The following is an 18,632-nucleotide window of genomic DNA, read 5'->3' on the forward strand; positions in this document are numbered from 1 at the left end:
GTTCAGGGACGCTCCGGGACTTTTAGACCAACTTAATGACCATTTATGGCCTCATCTTAAAACATGAGCTCTCTGTATTTCTACACTTCTTAACCAAATGCAGATGCTGTTTCTGCCTGTTGCGTGACAAAGCTGTCTCCTTCCTCTCAGCCGCCATGTTTGACTCCCAAAGCCGTCTCTGTCCTCGCTGTTTTCATGTATTATTCCGTGGATGTGCGTCCCTGTACCCAGGGCGCCTTTTTTTGTGTGCCTTGTCGGCTTAGTCGTACTTGACAGGCTGAGAGGTGACTTTTATCATCAGGTGAGCATGCATGTGTCGAGTGGGGAAGCTGCTGACTCCGTGGGCCTCCTGCTGCTTTTCCAAAGCCTTTAAGGCTCCTGGATCATGGAAATTTATAGATGTTTGCTAAGGACAAATATAGAAAATATACCGGGCTCTCGCCCCAAGATAGCTAGGATAGGCTCCAGCGCCCCCCGCTACCCTCGTGAGCGTAAGCGGTAGAAAATGAATGAATTATTTCCTTCGGCTGCACGGTGGACAAGTGGTTAGCACACAGGCCTCACAGCTAGGAGACACGGGTTCAATTCCACCTTTGTCCATCTCTGTGTGGAGTTTGCATGTTCTTTTCTCCGGGTACTCCAATTTCCTCCCACATTCCAAAAACATGCTAGGCTAATTAGCCACTCCAAATTGTCCATAGGTATGAATGTGAGTGTGAATGGTTGTTGGCCACCAGTCCAGGGTGTACCCCGCCTCTCGCCCCAAGACAGCTGGGATAGGCTCCAGCAACCCCCCAATGAATGATTATTAGTACTACTAGTAATAGTAGTAGGCTAGTATTAGCCTATTTTTTTTGTAAAAAAAAATTAAAAAAATCAATAAAAATATCAAATTATTTAGGGGGTCTTAAGAATATTTTTAAATAGGCCTAATGACACCACTGGTTCTTAGAAGTAAAAAAAAAAAAAACATGCTAGGTTAATTAGCCACTCCAAATTGTCCATAGGTATGAATGTGAGTGTGAATGGTTGTTTGTCTATATGTGCCCTGTGATTGACTGGCCACCAGTCCAGGGTGTACCCTGCCTCTCGCCCCAAGACAGCTGGGATAGGCTCCAGCCTCCCCATGTGACCCTTGTGAGGAAAATGCAAAAATTTAAAAAATTACTTAATCATACTTAATCATGATTAATCATGATTAATTCATTTCAAAACATATTAATTGAATTCAAATTTAGCGAATTGACTTTTTTTGAAGCCCGTCGTTTGTACAGCGATACAGCTAATTTATGACTACATTTCCCATGATGCTTAGGGTGCACCTTCAGGAAGTAGTTATGCAGCGTCTCTGACTCATATTAAGTAAGTTTGATCGAGTGTAGAATCATCCACCTTCTGTTTGGGCTACTGGAGCCTCCAACCATCCGAACCCTGAACTTTGTTTTTGTTGTTGTTGCTGGTTCAATTCCCCACGTCCTCACATTTGTAGGATATTTCAGTTCAGCTTCAGCATTCAATAATAATAATAATAATGATAATAATTACAGCAATGCCTTTAATTACAAATGGTGATCAGAACATCACCGTCTGCCTTTTCGTGTGTCAGACATGGAGGTTGGGTAAACGTCCTCTCCTATATCCTCGTCCTTGTGCCGACTGTCCGTACAGGCATGCATCTTTGTTATCGGCATTGTCGGCCGAGTTGTACTTGTCAGGCTTAGAGGTGACTTTGGTCTTTAGGTGAGCGTGCACGCGTGGAGCCATGCTGCCTTTAATAGTCCAGCAGCAACGGCGTACAGTCGTGCGGTAACAAGAATGCCAATTCCAGATGCCCACGTTGTCAGCCCCATAGAGCAAACAAAACAACGTTCTCTCAATAGCTTGAGCCGATCTTTAACCACGGTGTGTGAACAATATGCATTTAGACCAGCCGAGCCTGCAGCCATAAAACTGCATCCATCAAACCCAAGCAAATTGACAAGGATGGAGATTTCCTCTCTGCCGCCCACATTTCTTTGCACAAGCAGCCCACAGTGAGCTGAGTGGAAGCAAAGACGTGCACGCTGCTCTTGATTGCAGCCGCCAATCAGCCCCATCCGACCCAACACGTTCAGGGACGCGAGGTCCATTTAGCACCACACCTGCGTTATATGCTGAAAGAAGTTGGAAAGTCGGAGTAAGAAGGCAGTCAAGTCTTCCTGAAAACTGTTTCATGTTGAAAGCCCTCTGGACATGAAATAACAACCCTATAGTCACATTTACACTGCTAGACATAGTAATAGAAAATAACATATACAGTAAGTCATCAAAATATATCTACCAACTTCTAAATGTGTTTTTTTAACATTATTAGAGCCCTCTACACATGAAATAACAACCCTATAGTCACCTTTACAATGCTACACAGTAGTAATAGAAAATAAGATATACAGTAAGTCATCAAAATATATCTACTAACTTCTAAATATGTGTTTTTTAACATTATTAGAGCCCTCTACACATGAAATAACAACCCTATAGTCACATTTACACTGCTAGACATAGTAATAGAAAATAGGACATGCAGTAAGTCATCAAAATATATCTACCAACTTCTAGATATGTGTTTTTTTAACATTATTAGAGCCCTCTACACAAGACATAACAACCCTATAGTCACATTTACACTGCTAGACATAGTAATAGAAAATAAGATATACAGTAAGTCATAAAAATATATCTACCAAATTCTGGATGTGTTTTTTTAACATTATTAGAGCCCTCTACACAAGACATAACAACCCTATAGTCACATTTACACTGCTAGACATAGTAATAGAAAATAAGATATACAGTAAGTCATTAAAATATATCTACCAAATTCTGGATGTGTTTTTTTAAACATTATTAGAGCCCTCTACACATGACATAACAACCCTATAGTCACATTTACACTGCTAGACATAGTAATAGAAAATAAGATATACAGTAAGTCTTAAAAATATATCTACCAAATTCTGGATGTGTTTTTTTTAAACATTATTAGAGCCCTCTACACATGACATAACAACCCTATAGTCACATTTACACTGCTAGACATAGTAATAGAAAATAAGATATACAGTAAGTCTTAAAAATATATCTACCAAATTCTGGATGTGTTTTTTTTAAACATTATTAGAGCCCTCTACACATGACATAACAACCCTATAGTCACATTTACACTGCCAGACATAGTAATAGAAAATAAGATATACAGTAAGTCATTAAAATATATCTACCAAATTCTGGATGTGTTTTTTTAAACATTATTAGAGCCCTCTACACATGACATAACAACCCTATAGTCACATTTACACTGCTACACATAGTAATAGAAAAAAAGATATACAGTAAGTCATTAAAATATATCTACCAAATTCTGGATGTGTTTTTTTTTAAACATTATTAGAGCCCTCTACACATGACATAACAACCCCTATAGTCACATTTACACTGCTAGACATAGTAATAGAAAATAGGACATACAGTAAGTCTTAAAAATATATCTACCAAATTCTGGATGTGTTTTTTTAAACATTATTAGAGCCCTCTACACATGACATAGCAACCCTATAGTCACATTTACACTGCTAGACATAGTAATAGAAAATAAGATATACAGTAAGTCTTAAAAATATATCTGCCAAATTCTGGATGTGTTTTTTTAAACATTATTAGAGCCCTCTACACATGACATAACAACCCTATAGTCACATTTACACTGCTAGACATAGTAATAGAAAATAGGACATACAGTAAGTCTTAAAAATATATCTACCAAATTCTGGATGTGTTTTTTTAAACATTATTAGAGCCCTCTACACATGACATAACAACCCTATAGTCACATTTACACTGCTAGACATAGTAATATAAAACTTGAGTTTTCCCGACTTTGAAGGCCGTATCATCGATTCACTGGTGCTTGACCGAAACTCGCGTTTCATCGACTAACTACTTGACGAAGACTTGCAATTTAGTTGACTCAGTTGCTTGACTGACTTAGTAGATTGCGTGACCAAGAAGAAAGCTCCACGCTCGTCGGCGCGTAGCGCGACGGGTGCCGGCTAATGGCTCGTATAGGCTTAACGCACGGCGTCCTCCGTAGGTCCTCCGCTCGGAGTACGATTGAAGTGTTAGCTTTTAATTGCGACTGATGCATTTTTAATGAGGCGACCAGCTTGGGGGTGACACCTTTTTATCCAATTTTCAGAATGGTTGCAAAGACGTAAACGGGCTGCTTACGGTGTCTGTGACTCCATTTTAGCGGGCGAAGTCATGTCGGAGTGATTATTATGTGGCGCCGCGTATCAATGAATGACGACTGCGACAAATCTGGATTACCATCCCGGCGCCATCAATCAATGTAGCCTTTGGTCGTGCATGAATTTGCTAGGTAATTGCTCCCGTCTAGTGTAACAATTTGAATTTAGAGGCGGCTCTTTGAACGTATATGGCTGACCGCTACAATACCAGTACCAACAATATCATACCTGCGGTAAATAGTACCTTTATGGACATAATAAAAATTGTTTCAGCTTCAATTTGAACCACTTGGTCCATCAAGACACGAAAAGAAACGCTAAACACAAAGCCTGCATGAAGAAATGATAGTTGGCTCAATTGGGATCATAATAGTGATGTGCGAGTAATCAACGAGTCGTTCGCTGAACGGCGACTCAATGGTACTTGTGTCTATTAACTGATTCATTGGCGCAATCTTGATACTCGTGTAGAAAAAGGGAAAGTTGTGTCACATCGACTAATTTCCTCTAACGGGTACTCCACCAAGACTTGGATTTCACTGACTCCCGGAGACTCAACGGAGGCTCAGATTACAGCGACTCATGATTAATTGCCAAAGAGTCGAGCTTCATAAACATGAGTCATGTATCATCGATTTCTGGATCCTGGATACTCTTTGATTCAATAGTGCTCAACAAAAACAACAATTTTACCGACTCAAGGTACTCGACGAAGACTCAAGTTTCACAGAGTTACGATGAAGACTCGACAAAAACTTGAATTCCACTGACTCCCAGGTACTTAATGGAGGTTCAATGAAGAGTCATTATTAATTGACAAAGACTAGAGTTTCACCGACTCACAGGAACTTGACTAAGGCTCAAATTTCACCGACTCGAGGGTACTCGAGTTACATTGACTCATGGGTGCTCGAGAAGGACTGGAGTTTGACTGACTCACAGGTACTCAGCAAAGACTCGAATTGCATTGACTCGTGGGTATGCAGTGATGACTCAAGTTTCCCTGACTCACAGGTGCTCAATGAAGACTTGAGCTTCAAGGACTCACAGGAACTTAACTATGGCTCAAATTTCACAGACTCAAGAGTACTTGACGAAGACTCGAGTTTCACTGATTCATGAGTGCTCAACGAAGACTCAAATTTGACTGACTCACAGGTGCTCAATGAAGGCTCAAGTTTCAATGACTCACAGGTGCTCGATGAAGGCTCAAGTTTCAATGACTCACAGAAACCTGACTCAGGTTCAAGTTTCACTGACTCAAGAGTACTTGACGAAGACTCGCGTTTCACTGATTCATGAGTGCTCAACGAAGATTCAAATTTGACTGACTCACAGGTGCTCGATGAAGGCTCAAGTTTCAATGACTCACAGGTGCTCGATGAAGGCTCAAGTTTCACTGACTCACAGGAACCTGACTAAGGATCACATTTCACTGACGAAGACTCGAGTTTCACTGATTCATGAGTGCTCGATGAAGACTCAAATTTGACTGACTCACAGGTGCTCGATGAAGGCTCAAGTTTCAATTACTCACAGAAACCTGACTCAGGTTCAAGTTTCACTGACTCAAGAGTACTTGACAAAGACTCGAGTTTCACTGATTCATGAGTGCTCAACGAAGACTCAAATTTGACTGACTCACAGGTGCTCGATGAAGGCTCAAGTTTCAATGACTCACAGGTGCTCGATGAAGGCTCAAGTTTCACTGACTCACAGGAACCTGACTAAGGATCAAATTTCACTGACGAAGACTCGAGTTTCACTGATTCATGAGTGCTCGATGAAGACTCAAATTTGACTGACTCACAGGTGCTCGATGAAGGCTCAAGTTTCAATTACTCACAGAAACCTGACTCAGGTTCAAGTTTCACTGACTCAAGAGTACTTGACGAAGACTCGAGTTTCACTGATTCATGAGTGCTCAACGAAGACTCAAATTTGACTGACTCACAGGTGCTCGATGAAGGCTCAAGTTTCAATGACTCACAGGTGCTCGATGAAGGCTCAAGTTTCAATGACTCACAGGTGCTCGATGAAGACTCAAGTATCAATGACTCACAGGAACCTGAATGAGGTTCAAGTTTCACTGACTCAAGAGTACTTGACGAAGACTCGAGTTTCACTGATTCATGAGTGCTCAACGAAGACTCAAATTTGACTGACTCACAGGTGCTCAATGAAGGCTCAAGTTTCAATGACTCACAGGTGCTCAATGAAGGCTCAAGTTTCAATGACTCACAGAAACCTGACTCAGGTTCAAGTTTCACTGACTCAAGAGTACTTGACGAAGACTCGCGTTTCACTGATTCATGAGTGCTCAACGAAGATTCAAATTTGACTGACTCACAGGTGCTCGATGAAGGCTCAAGTTTCAATGACTCACAGGTGCTCGATGAAGGCTCAAGTTTCACTGACTCACAGGAACCTGACTAAGGATCAAATTTCACTGACGAAGACTCGAGTTTCACTGATTCATGAGTGCTCGATGAAGACTCAAATTTGACTGACTCACAGGTGCTCAATGAAGGCTCAAGTTTCAATGACTCACAGGTGCTTGATGAAGGCTCAAGTTTCAATGACTCACAGGTGCTCGATGAAGACTCAAGTATCAATGACTCACAGGAACCTGAATGAGGCTCAAATTTCACTGGCTCAAGAGTACTTGACGAAGACTCGAGTTTCACTGATTCGTGAGTGCTCGACGAAGACTCAAATTTGACTGACTCACAGGTTCTCAATGAAGACTCAAGTTTCACTGACTCACAGGTACTCGACAAAAAGTTCACCAACTCGGGGGTACTTGACAAAAACTGAAACGCTCTAAAGACTCACAACTGCTCAATGAAGTCTCTGTTTGACCGACTCAAGGGTACTTGAAGAAGACTCGGATTTCACTGACTGGCAGGCATTTGATGAACATGACTCACAACTCTTATCACCCGACTTACGGGTGCTTGACAAGGCTTGTGAGTCATCAATTCAAGGGTACTTGACTCAAGTTTCACCAACCTACTTGTGCTTGACAAAGACTCAGGTGTCTCTGACTCACAGGGTACTTGAGGGTGACTCGAATTTGAACGACTTGAGGGTACTCAACAAAGTCAATTTGAACGACTCACAGGTACTCGATAAAGACCCAGATTTCAGCAACTGATGGGTGCTCGATGAAGACTTGAATTGAAAAGAGTGAATAGAGTACCCGATTCATTTCGTGGAGTGACTCATAAGAATCGTTTAGCTTTAATGTTTTTCAAGGGTTTTGTCCATCTGTACAAACCACTGTATGCGTTGCTGGCACCGGCATCAGTCGAGCATGAATGAAGTGTTTCATGGTGCCCATCTGTCTTCCCAGGTAGGCTGGTGGGAGAAGGGCGTGCTGAGGTTGCGATCTCCCGCCTGGTCCCGCTACGGGTCTTTCCTGAAACCTCCAGACGACGCCCAGCACCTGCGTGTCGTCACGCTGGAGGAAAGACCTTTTGTCATCGTGGAGCTGGCAGACCCCGCATCGGGGACTTGCATCCGGGACTCGGTACCCTGCAGACGGCCACTCAACGCCAGGTTTGAACAGGAACAATACTCCCCAGCATAGGATGCTTGTGCGTCCGTAACCAAGCCAAGCTAAAACTCAACTCTGAACCCCCAATGTCACTTCCTGTCGTACCGCCACCCATCACCCTGGAACACATTTGCAGCAACACATGGCAGCTTGCCGTATTTATGCGTTTTTGTCTTATTATATCTACTACATTGGGTGATTGTCATGCAAAGGTGACTATAGGGGTGTTGTTTTATGTCTAGAGAGCTCTAAAAATGTCTTATTGTCTCTCATTATGTCTACTATATTGGATCATAGGAGTGTAATGTTAAAATGTGTATTTAGAAGGTCATAACAGGTTTTCTCTTCTTATTTAAACTATATTGGGTAATAGGAGTGTAAAGGTGACTATAGGGGTGTTATTTCAGGTCTAGAGAGCTCTAAAAATGTTTGATTGAGTTGAGTCTAGAGAACATGTATTTATGCGTTTTTGTCTTATTATGTCTACTACATTGGGTGATTGTAGTGTAAAGGTGACTATAGGGGTGTTATTTTATGTCTAGAGAGCTCTAAAAATGTCTTATTGTCTCTTATTATGTCTACTATATTGGATCATAGGAGTGTAATGTTAAAACATGTATTTAGAAGGTCATAACAGGTTTTCTCTGACTTATTTGCTCTTATTATTTATACTATATTGGGTAATAGGAGTGTAAAGATGACTCTAGGGGTGTTATTTTATGTCTAGAGAGCTCTAAAAATGTTTGATAATGTTAAAACATGTATTTACAAGATCATAACAGGTTTTCTCTGACTTATTTTCTCTTATTATGTATACTATATTGGGTAATAGGAGTGCAAAAATGACTATAGGGGTGTTATTTTATGTCTAGAGAGCTCTAAAAATGTCTTATTGTCTCTTATTATGTCTACTATATTGGATTATAGGAGTGTAATGTTAAAACATGTATTTAGAAGGTCATAACAGGTTTTCTCTGACTTATTTGCTCTTATTATTTATACTATATTGGGTAATAGGAGTGTAAAGATGACTCTAGGGGTGTTATTTTATGTCTAGAGAGCTCTAAAAATGTTTGATAATGTTAAAACATGTATTTACAAGATCATAACAGGTTTTCTCTGACTTATTTTCTCTTATTATGTATACTATATTGGTAATAGGAGTGTAAAGATGACTATAGGGGTGTTATTTTATGTCTAGAGAGCTCTAAAAATGTTTGATAATGTTAAAACATGTATTTAGTAGATCATAACAGGTTTTCCCTGACTTATTTTCTCTTATTATTTATACTATATTGGGTAATAGGAGTGTAAAGGTGACTATAGGGGTGTTATTTTATGTCTAGAGAGCTCTAAAAATGTTTGATAATGTTAAAACATGTATTTAGAAGGTCATAACAGGTTTTCTCTGACTTATTTTCTCTGACTTATTTATACTATATTGGATAATAGGGGTGTAAAGGTGACTATAGGGGTGTTATTTTATGTCTAGAGAGCTCTAAAAATGTTTGATAATGTTAAAACATGTATTTTGAAGGTCACAACAGGTTTTCTCTGACTTATTTTCTCATTATTTAGACTATATTGAGTAACGGAGTGTAAAGGTGACTATAGGGGTGTTATTTTATGTCTAGAGAGCTCTAAAAATGTTTGATGATGTTAAAACATGTATTTAGTAAGTCATAACAGGTTTTCTCATTCTACCCAATGTAGTAGACATAATATGAGGAAATAAGATGGAGAAAATGCGTTTAAATACGCTTTTTAACATTTTCAGAGCCCTCAAGACATGAAATAACACCCCTATAGTCACCTTTACATTCCCATTATCCAATATAGTTGTATAAAAAGAGAAAATAAGACATAAATAAGACAGAGAAGCGTCCAGGGAATGATGTCAGGGGTTCAGAGTTGAGTTTCAGCTTGGTGTAGGCTCGACATTTTGAGCTCGGGAAAACTCCCTGTATGCACACTCTGTAAAGCTACACACAGACAGCTGATTACTTACACGGAATAAACGTTGCTAACATGGTGAAATCATACGACATTCTAACAACATTTATACGCCAGAAAAGTTGAAAAAGCATAATAGTTCCCCTTTAAGGTTCCCTGATATATCACCCGAGCCTAAAGGATGGACATACATGATGAAGTGAAAGTGAGGAGGGGATATGATATGTATTACATTGGAGGCTTGATGCTGATCGTTATATCGGTTAGCTGCAGCATCATGATGGGACCTTCCACGATGCCTTCCAACATTAATCACCCCCCCTCCCCCTCCCCCCGCCCCAAACTGTGCTTTCTTCACCGCTTGGCCATAATCAATATCACCCTTCTCTGGAGGGGATCAGAGGAATGACTCAGAGGTTTTGGAATCAGACACGACCAGAGTGAAGCTTTCTAGTCTAAACTACTAAAAACAGCAGGGTGCTCTTGCCGTATAAAGGATCTTTGACTAGCATTTGCGTAGTAGGTTACTAAAAACAGCAGGGTGGTCTTGCTGTATAGAGGAACTTTGACTAGCATTTGCATAGTAGGTTACTAAAAACAGCAGGGTGGTCTTGCCGTATAGAGGATCTTTGACTGGCATTTGCGTAGTAGGTTACTAAAAACAGCAGGGTGCTCTTGCCGTATAGAAGATCTTTGACTGGCATTTGCATGGTAGGTTACTAAGAACAAGCAGGGTGGTCTTGCCGTATAGAGGATCTTTGACCGGCATTTCCATAGTAGGTTACTAAAAACAGCAGGGTGGTCTTGCCGTATAGAAGATCTTTGACTGGCATTTGAATAGTAGGTTACTAAAAACAGCAGGGTGCTCTTGCCGTATAGAGGATCTTTGACTAGCATTTGCATAGTAGGTTACTAAAAACAGCAGAGTGCTCTTGCCATATAGAGGATTTTTGACTGGCTTTTGCATAGTAGGTTACTAATAACAACAGTTTCCTCTTGCCGTATAAAGGATCTTTGACTAGCATTTGCATAGTAGGTTACCAAAAACAGCAGGGTGGTCTTGCCGTGTAGAGGATCTTTGACTAGCATTTGCATAGTAGGTTACTAAAAACAGCAGAGTGCTCTTGCCGTATAGAGGATCTTTGACTAGCATTTGCATAGTAGGTTACTAAAAACAACAGTGTGCTCTTGCTGTATAAAGGATCTTTGACTAGCATTTGCATAGTAGGTTACCAAAAACAGCAGGGTGGTCTTGCCGTATAGAGGATCTTTGACTAGCATTTGCATAGTAGGTTACTAAAAACAGCAGAGTGCTCTTGCCGTATAGAGGATCTTTGACTAGCATTTCCATAGTAGGTTACTAAAAACAGCAGGGTGCTCTTGCCGTATAGAGGATCTTTGACTGGCATTTGCATAGTAGGTTACTAAAAACAGCAGGGTGCTCTTGCCGTATAGAGGATCTTTGACTGGCATTTGCATAGTAGGTTACTAAAAACAGCAGGGTGCTTTTGCCACATAGAGGATCTTTGACTAGCATTTCCATAGTAGGTTACTAAAAACAGCAGGGTGGTCTTGCCGTATAGAGGATCTTTGACTGGCATTTGCATAGTAGGTTACTAAAAACAACAGTGTGCTCTTGCCGTATAGAGGATCTTTGACTGGCATTTGCATAGTAGGTTACTAAAAACAGCAGGGTGCTCTTGCCGCATAGAGGATCTTTGACTAGCATTTGCATAGTAGGTTACTAAAAACAGCAGGGTGCTCTTGCCGTATAGAGGATCTTTGACTAGCATTTCCATAGTAGGTTACTAAAAACAGCAGGCTGCTCTTGCCGTATAGAGGATCTTTGACTAGCATTTCCATAGTAGGTTACTAAAAACAGCAGGCTGCTCTTGCCGTATAGAGGATCTTTGACTGGCATTTGCATAGTAGGTTACTAAAAACAGCAGGGTGCTCTTGCCGTATAGAGGATCTTTGACTGGCATTTGCATAGTAGGTTGCTAAAAACAGCAGGGTGCTCTTGCCGTATAGAGGATCTTTGACTGGCATTTGCATAGTAGGTTACTAAAAACAGCAGGCTGCTCTTGCCGTATAGAGGTTTTGGAATCAGACACGACCAGAGCGAAGCTTTCTAGTCCGTCATCCCCCGAAGCCACGACAGCACCTATCCAACACAGCTCCATCAAACCTGTCAGCACTTTCATTTCATCTCCTTTCCTTGAAACCTTTCCTTATTCACTCTCCTTCCAGCACCAACCACGAGGGCGTGGCTCCCAGGAAGCAATGCTGCAAGGGCTTCTGCATCGACATCCTCAAGAGATTGGCCAAGATCGTGGGCTTCACCTACGACCTCTACCTCGTGACCAACGGGAAGCACGGCAAGAAAATCGATGGCGTTTGGAACGGCATGATTGGCGAGGCGAGTGTCATTCGGCTTTTTTTTTTTTTTTTTTCGCCTCCGGGCTTGTTTATTCGCGCCTGGGCTTGTTTGTGCTGAATTTCCCGTCAGTAAGCTGTATGCTAACATTCCTCAGCCTCCTGGGTGACCATTAAAGACAAGAAGGCACTGAGAGAGAGAGAAAGCAGACAGTTACACTAATTAGATGGACAAGCATGATGCTCCTGCAAACACCACCCAGCGTGTTTATCTGACTAAACGTTGGCGCAGACCTTCTGGCCAGTTTGATCAGTCCTTGATATTTGCTTTCCATACGCTTCGTCATGTCCTCTCAGGAGCCGCACAAAGGACAAGGTGGAAAGATCGCTTTGGAAAAAGATCTCAGCTTAGCCACCACGGTACCTGAAATAGATGGCAACACCCACTAAAAGCCATCCAAACCGGAGCCTGTTCACTATTTTGGGCTTTGACCCGCATGGAAACGGCCTTCTGGGTGCCATGACACCATCTTTGTTGAGTCAGTCATCTTTGTAAAAACACCTTCCAGACTGGTCTGAAAACACACGTTTGTTGTGCAGACCAGCCAGTACACTGCTATACATTTGCATAGTGGCTTACTAAAAACAGCAGGGTGCTCTTGTCGTATAGAGGATCTTTGACCAGCATTTCCGTATTAGGTTACTAAAAACAGCAGGGTGCTCTTGCTGTATAGAGGATCTTTGACCAGCATTTCCGTATTAGGTTACTAAAAACAGCAGGGTGCTCTTGCTGTATAGAGGATCTTTGACCAGCATTTCCGTATTAGGTTACTAAAAACAGCAGGGTGCTCTTGCTGTATAGAGGATCTTTGACCAGCATTTCCGTATTAGGTTACTAAAAACAGCAGTGTGGTCTTGCCGTATAGACGATCTTTGACCAGCATTTCCGTATTAGGTTACTAAAAACAGCAGGGTGCTCTTGCTGTATAGAGGATCTTTGACCAGCATTTCCGTATTAGGTTACTAAAAACAGCAGTGTGGTCTTGCAATAGAGAAGATCTTTGACCAGCATTTCCATAGTAGGTTACTAAAAACAGCAGGGTGCTTTTGCCGTATAGAGGATCTTTGACTAGCATTTGCATAGTACGTTACTAAAGAAAAGCAGGGTGCTCTTGCCATTTAGAGGATCTTTGACTAGCATTTGCATGGTAGGTTACTAAAAAAAGCAAGGTTGCTCTTGCCGAATAGAGGATCTTTGACTAGCATTTGCACAGTAGGTTGCTAAAAACAGCAGGGTGGTCTTGCCATGTAGAGGATCTTTGACTAAACTTTGCGTAATAGGTTACTAAAAACAGCAGTGTGCTCTTGCCGTATGGAGGATCTTTGACTGGCATTTGCATAGTAGGTTACAAAAAACAGCAGTGTGCTCTTGCCGTATAGATGATCTTTGACCAGCATTTCCGTATTAGGTTACTAAAAACAGTGGTGTGGTCTTGCAATAGAGAGGATCTTTGACCAGCATTTCCATAATAGGTTACTAAAAACAACAGGGTGCTCTTGCCGTATAGAGGATCTTTGACTAGCATTTGCATAGTAGGTTGCTAAAAACAACAGGGTGGTCTTGCCGTATAGAGGATCTTTGACTCGCATTTGCATAGTACGTTACTAAAAAAAAGCATGGTGCTCTTGCCCTATAGAGGATCTTTGACTAGCATTTGCATAGTAGGTTACTAAAAACAGCAGTGTGCTCTTGCCGTAGAGAGGATCTTTGACCAGCATTTCCGTATTAGGTTACTAAAAACAGCAGTGTGGTCTTGCAATAGAGAGGATCTTTGACCAGCATTTCCGTATTAGGTTACTAAAAACAGCAGTGTGCTCTTGCAATACAGAGGATCTTTGACTAGCATTTGCAGAATAGGTTACTAAAAACAGCAGTGTGCTCCTGCCGTATAGAGGATCTTTGACTAGCATTTGCAGAATAGGTTACTAAAAACAGCAGTGTGCTCCTGCCGTATAGAGGATCTTTGACTAGCATTTGCATACTTGGTTACTAAAAACAGCAGGGTGCTCTTGCCATATAGAGGATCTTTGACTGGCATTTGCATAGTAGGTTACTAAAAACAGCAGTGCGCTCTTTCCATATAGAGGATCTTTGACTGGCATTTCCATAGTAGGTCACCATAAACAGCAGGGTGCTCTTGCCGTATAGAAGATCTTTGACTATCATTTGCATAGTAGGTTACTAAAAACAGCAGGGTGGTCTTGCCGTAGAGAGGATCTTTTCCTGGCCTAGGCGTTAGTAGTTAGTAGAGTGTAAAGTAAGTGTAAAGTGTAAAACTAATGACTAGTGAATATTTAGGGCCGATAGAGACATTACTTTCCTTCATCCACATTTGTCTCCCCAAGTGGGCTCCTTGTCCAAACCTTTTCATCCTTTGTGGCTTGAGGCCGTGGCTGGACCTGTCTATCAAAACTACTTCCACTCGCATGAAAAAAAGGCCGAGCGCGTTGTTTTCTCCAAACAAACAGGCGTGTGCTTTTTGATCGGATGTTCCAAAGCCTGACATTCTTTGATCAGGTAATCCAGACGTTCCGCTCGGCTTCATTTTTCTGCTGATTTGCTGCGAAGAGTGGATGTGCCACGTCTAATGTAGATTAACATTTCACCGCTACAATCAGCCGACGCAGCGCTTTTCCGGGGTGGCGGGAAGGAGCTCACTCGGTATGCTAAGGAGATGCGGAGAGGACACGTGTTCGGCACTTGTACCATATGGCTCGTGCACATTTTTTTTACAAGCGCTGTCTGATGCTAATTAGCCCGTGTGAGATGACGACATTCTTTTCCTCTCAGGTGGTGTACAAGCGGGCCGACATGGCCATCGGCTCGCTGACCATCAACGAGGAGAGGTCGGAGGTTGTGGATTTCTCCGTCCCTTTCGTGGAAACGGGGATCAGTGTCATGGTCTCCCGTAGCAACGGAACTGTATCACCATCTGCTTTCCTAGGTGATTTCATTTGACGTCAGAAGCATGTAGCCATACTCATTTGACCACAATATACTTATATACTGATTGTTTATTTTGATATTATGAGAAACAAACAATAGTGTCATTTTTGGATTGTTATAATATTACATGTATGTACAGTATGTGTCCGTACACACAGCAGGGGGGGGGCTCATGAAGTGTGTTTGTGTGGTGCCGTTGAAGAGCCGTACAGTCCAGCAGTGTGGGTGATGATGTTCGTCATGTGCCTGACCGTGGTGGCTGTGACCGTCTTCATCTTTGAGTTCTTCAGTCCTGTGGGCTACAACCGCAGTCTGCAAACCGGCAAGAGTGAGTGACCGATCTGTGCTTTTTGTCCCCTCTGAGCAACCGACACGCAGCTGACATGCTAACTTCATGCTAGAGGGCGCATATTATGTCTACTATGTTGGGTAATAGGAGTGTAAAAGTGACTGTAGGGGTGTTATTTCATGTCTGGAGGGCTCTAATATTGTTAAAACACATATTTAGAGGTTTTCATTGTCTCATATGCCTTATTAGGTCTACTATATTGGTTAATATAAGTGTAATCGTGACTATAGGGGTGTTAGTTTATGTGTGGAGGGCTCTAATAATGTTACAAAGTATATCTATGAGGTCATAAACGGGTTTCATATTTATAATATGTCTTTTTTCTCTTATTATGTCTACTATATTGGGTAATAGGAGTGTAAAAGTGACTATAGGGGTGTTATTTCATGTCTGGAGGGCTCTAATATTGTTAAAACACATATTTAGAGGTTTTCATTGTCTCATATGCCTTATTAGGTCTACTATATTGGTTAATATAAGTGTAATAGTGACTATAGGGGTGTTATTTCATGTCTGGAGGGCTCTAATATTGTTAAAACACATATTTAGAGGTTTTCATTGTCTCATATGCCTTATTAGGTCTACTATATTGGTTAATATAAGTGTAATCGTGACTATAGGGGTGTTAGTTTATGTGTGGAGGGCTCTAATAATGTTACAAAGTATATCTATGAGGTCATAAACGGGTTTCATATTTATAATATGTCTTTTTTCTCTTATTATGTCTACTATATTGGGTAATAGGAGTGTAAAAGTGACTATAGGGGTGTTATTTCATGTCTGGAGGGCTCTAATATTGTTAAAACACATATTTAGAGGTTTTCATTGTCTCATATGCCTTATTAGGTCTACTATATTGGTTAATATAAGTGTAATCGTGACTATAGGGGTGTTAGTTTATATGTGGAGGGCTCTAATAATGTTGCAAAGTATATCTATGAGGTCATAAACAGGTTTCATATTTATAATATGTCTTTTTTCTCTTATTATGTCTACTATATTGGGTAATAGGAGTGTAATAGTGACTATAGGGGGGTTATTTCATGCCTAGAGGGCTCTAATATTCTTAAAACACATATTTAGATGTTATCATTGTCTCATATGCCTTATTATGTCTACTACATTGGGTAATATGAGTGTAATAGTGACTATAGGGGTGTTAGTTCACGTGTAGAGGGCTCTAATAATGTTAAAAAAGTATATCTATGAGGTCATTAACAGGTTTCATATTTATAATATGTCTTTTTTCTTTTATTATGTCTACTTTATTGGGTAATAGCAGTGTAAAAGTGACTATAGGGGTGTTATTTCATGTCTAGAGGACTCTAATATTGTTAAAACACATATTTAGAGGTTTTAATTGTCTCATATGTCATTTTAGGTCTACTACATTGGGTAATATGAGTGTAATAGTGACTATAGGGGTGTTACTTCACGTGTAGAGGACTCTAATATTGTTAAAACATATATTTAGAGGTTTTAATTGTCTCATATGTCTTTTTAGGTCGACTACATTGATACCTATTCATACCTATGGACAATTTGGAGTCGCCAATGAACCAAATTAATTAATTAACCTAATTAACCTAATGAATTAACTAGCATGTTTTTGGAATGTGGGAGGAAACCAGAGTACTCGGAGAAAACCCACGCATGCACGGGGAGAACATGCAAACTCCACACAGAGATGGCCGAGGGTGGAATTGAACTCGGGTCTCCTAGCTGTGTGGTGTGCACGCTAACCACTTGGTCACCGTGCAGCCGTTTTCTACGTCATATATGTTATAATTTAATAATGTATATACAGTGAAGAAAATAAGTATTTGAACACCCTGCTATTTTGCTATTTCTCCCACTTAGAAATCATGGAGGGGTCTGAAATTTTCATCGTAGGTGCATGTCCACTGTGAGAGAGATAAACTAAAAAGAAAAATCCAGAAATCACAATGCATGATTTTTTAACAATTTATTTGTGTGATACAGCTGCAAATAAGTATTTGAACACCTGAGAAAATGAATGTTAATATTTGGTACAGTAGCCTTTGTTTGCTATTACAGAGGTCAAACGTTTCCTGTAGTTTTTCACCAGGTTTGCACACACTGCAGGAGGGATCTTGGCCCACTCCTCCACACAGATCTTCTCTAGATCAGTCAGGTTTCTGGGCTGTCGCTGAGAAACACGGAGTTTGAGCTCCCTCCAAAGATTTTCGATTGGGTTCAGGTCTGGAGACTGGCTGGGCCATGCTAGAACCTTGATATGCTTCTTACGGAGCCACTCCTTGGTTTTCCTGGCTGTGTGCTTCGGGTCGTTGTCGTGTTGGAAGACCCAGCCACGACCCATCTTCAATGCTCTGACAGAGGGAAGGAGGTTGTTCCCCAAAATCTCACAATACACGGCCCCAGTCACCCTCTCTTTAATGCAGTGCACTCGTCCTGTCCCATGTGCAGAAAAACACCCCCAAAGCATGATGCTACCACCCCCATGCTTCACAGTAGGGATGGTGTTCTTCGGATTGTACTCTTCATTCTTCTTCCTCCAAACACGCTTATTGGAATTATGACCAAAAAGTTCTATTTTGGTCTCATCTGACCATAAAACTTTCTCCCATGACTCCTCTGTATCATCCAAATGGTCATATGCAAACTTAAGACGGGCCTTGACATGTGCTGGTTTAAGCAGGGGAACCTTTCGTGCCATGCATGATTTCACATCATGACGTCTTAGTGTATTACCTACAGTAACCTTGGAAACGGTGGTCCCAGCTCTTTTCAGGTCATTGACCAAGTCCTGTCGTGTAGTTCTGGGCTGATTCCTCACCTTTCTTAGAATCATTGAGACCCCACGAGGTGATATCTTGCATGGGGCTCCACTCCGATTGAGATTGACCGTCATGTTTAGCTTCTTCCATTTTCTAATGATAGCTCCAACAGTGGACCTTTTCTCACCAAGCTGCTTGGTAATTGCTCCGTAGCCCTTTCCAGCCTTGTGGAGGTGTACAATTTTGTCTCTGGTGTCTTTGGACAGCTCTTTGGTCTTCGCCATGTTACAAGTTAAAGTCTTACTGATTGTATGGGGTGGACAGGTGTCTTTATGCAGCTAAC

At 41.2% G+C, this 18,632-nt stretch overlaps 1 protein-coding gene across 5 annotated transcripts in view; it reads left to right on the plus strand.

The window, feature by feature from the left end:
• grin2db (glutamate receptor, ionotropic, N-methyl D-aspartate 2D, b) overlaps positions 1–18,632 on the plus strand; it is an 83,711-nt gene that overhangs the window by 47,305 nt on the left and 17,774 nt on the right. For 4 of the 5 annotated variants that reach the window (XM_058057660.2, XM_078798799.1, XM_058057665.2 and 1 more), the window contains 4 exons: positions 7,642–7,847; positions 12,049–12,217; positions 15,026–15,179; positions 15,384–15,509. In XM_058057660.2, the coding sequence (XP_057913643.2) occupies positions 7,642–7,847; positions 12,049–12,217; positions 15,026–15,179; positions 15,384–15,509 (655 nt within the window). The remainder of the gene's footprint in view (positions 1–7,641; positions 7,848–12,048; positions 12,218–15,025; positions 15,180–15,383; positions 15,510–18,632) is intronic. The other variant, XM_078798801.1, reaches the window with a different exon arrangement.

This window comes from Doryrhamphus excisus, linkage group LG19 (genome assembly GCF_037039965.1).
Source record: "Doryrhamphus excisus strain RoL-2023G ecotype Guam linkage group LG19, RoL_Dexc_Guam_v1.1, whole genome shotgun sequence".
Taxonomy (NCBI): domain Eukaryota; kingdom Metazoa; phylum Chordata; class Actinopteri; order Syngnathiformes; family Syngnathidae; genus Doryrhamphus; species Doryrhamphus excisus.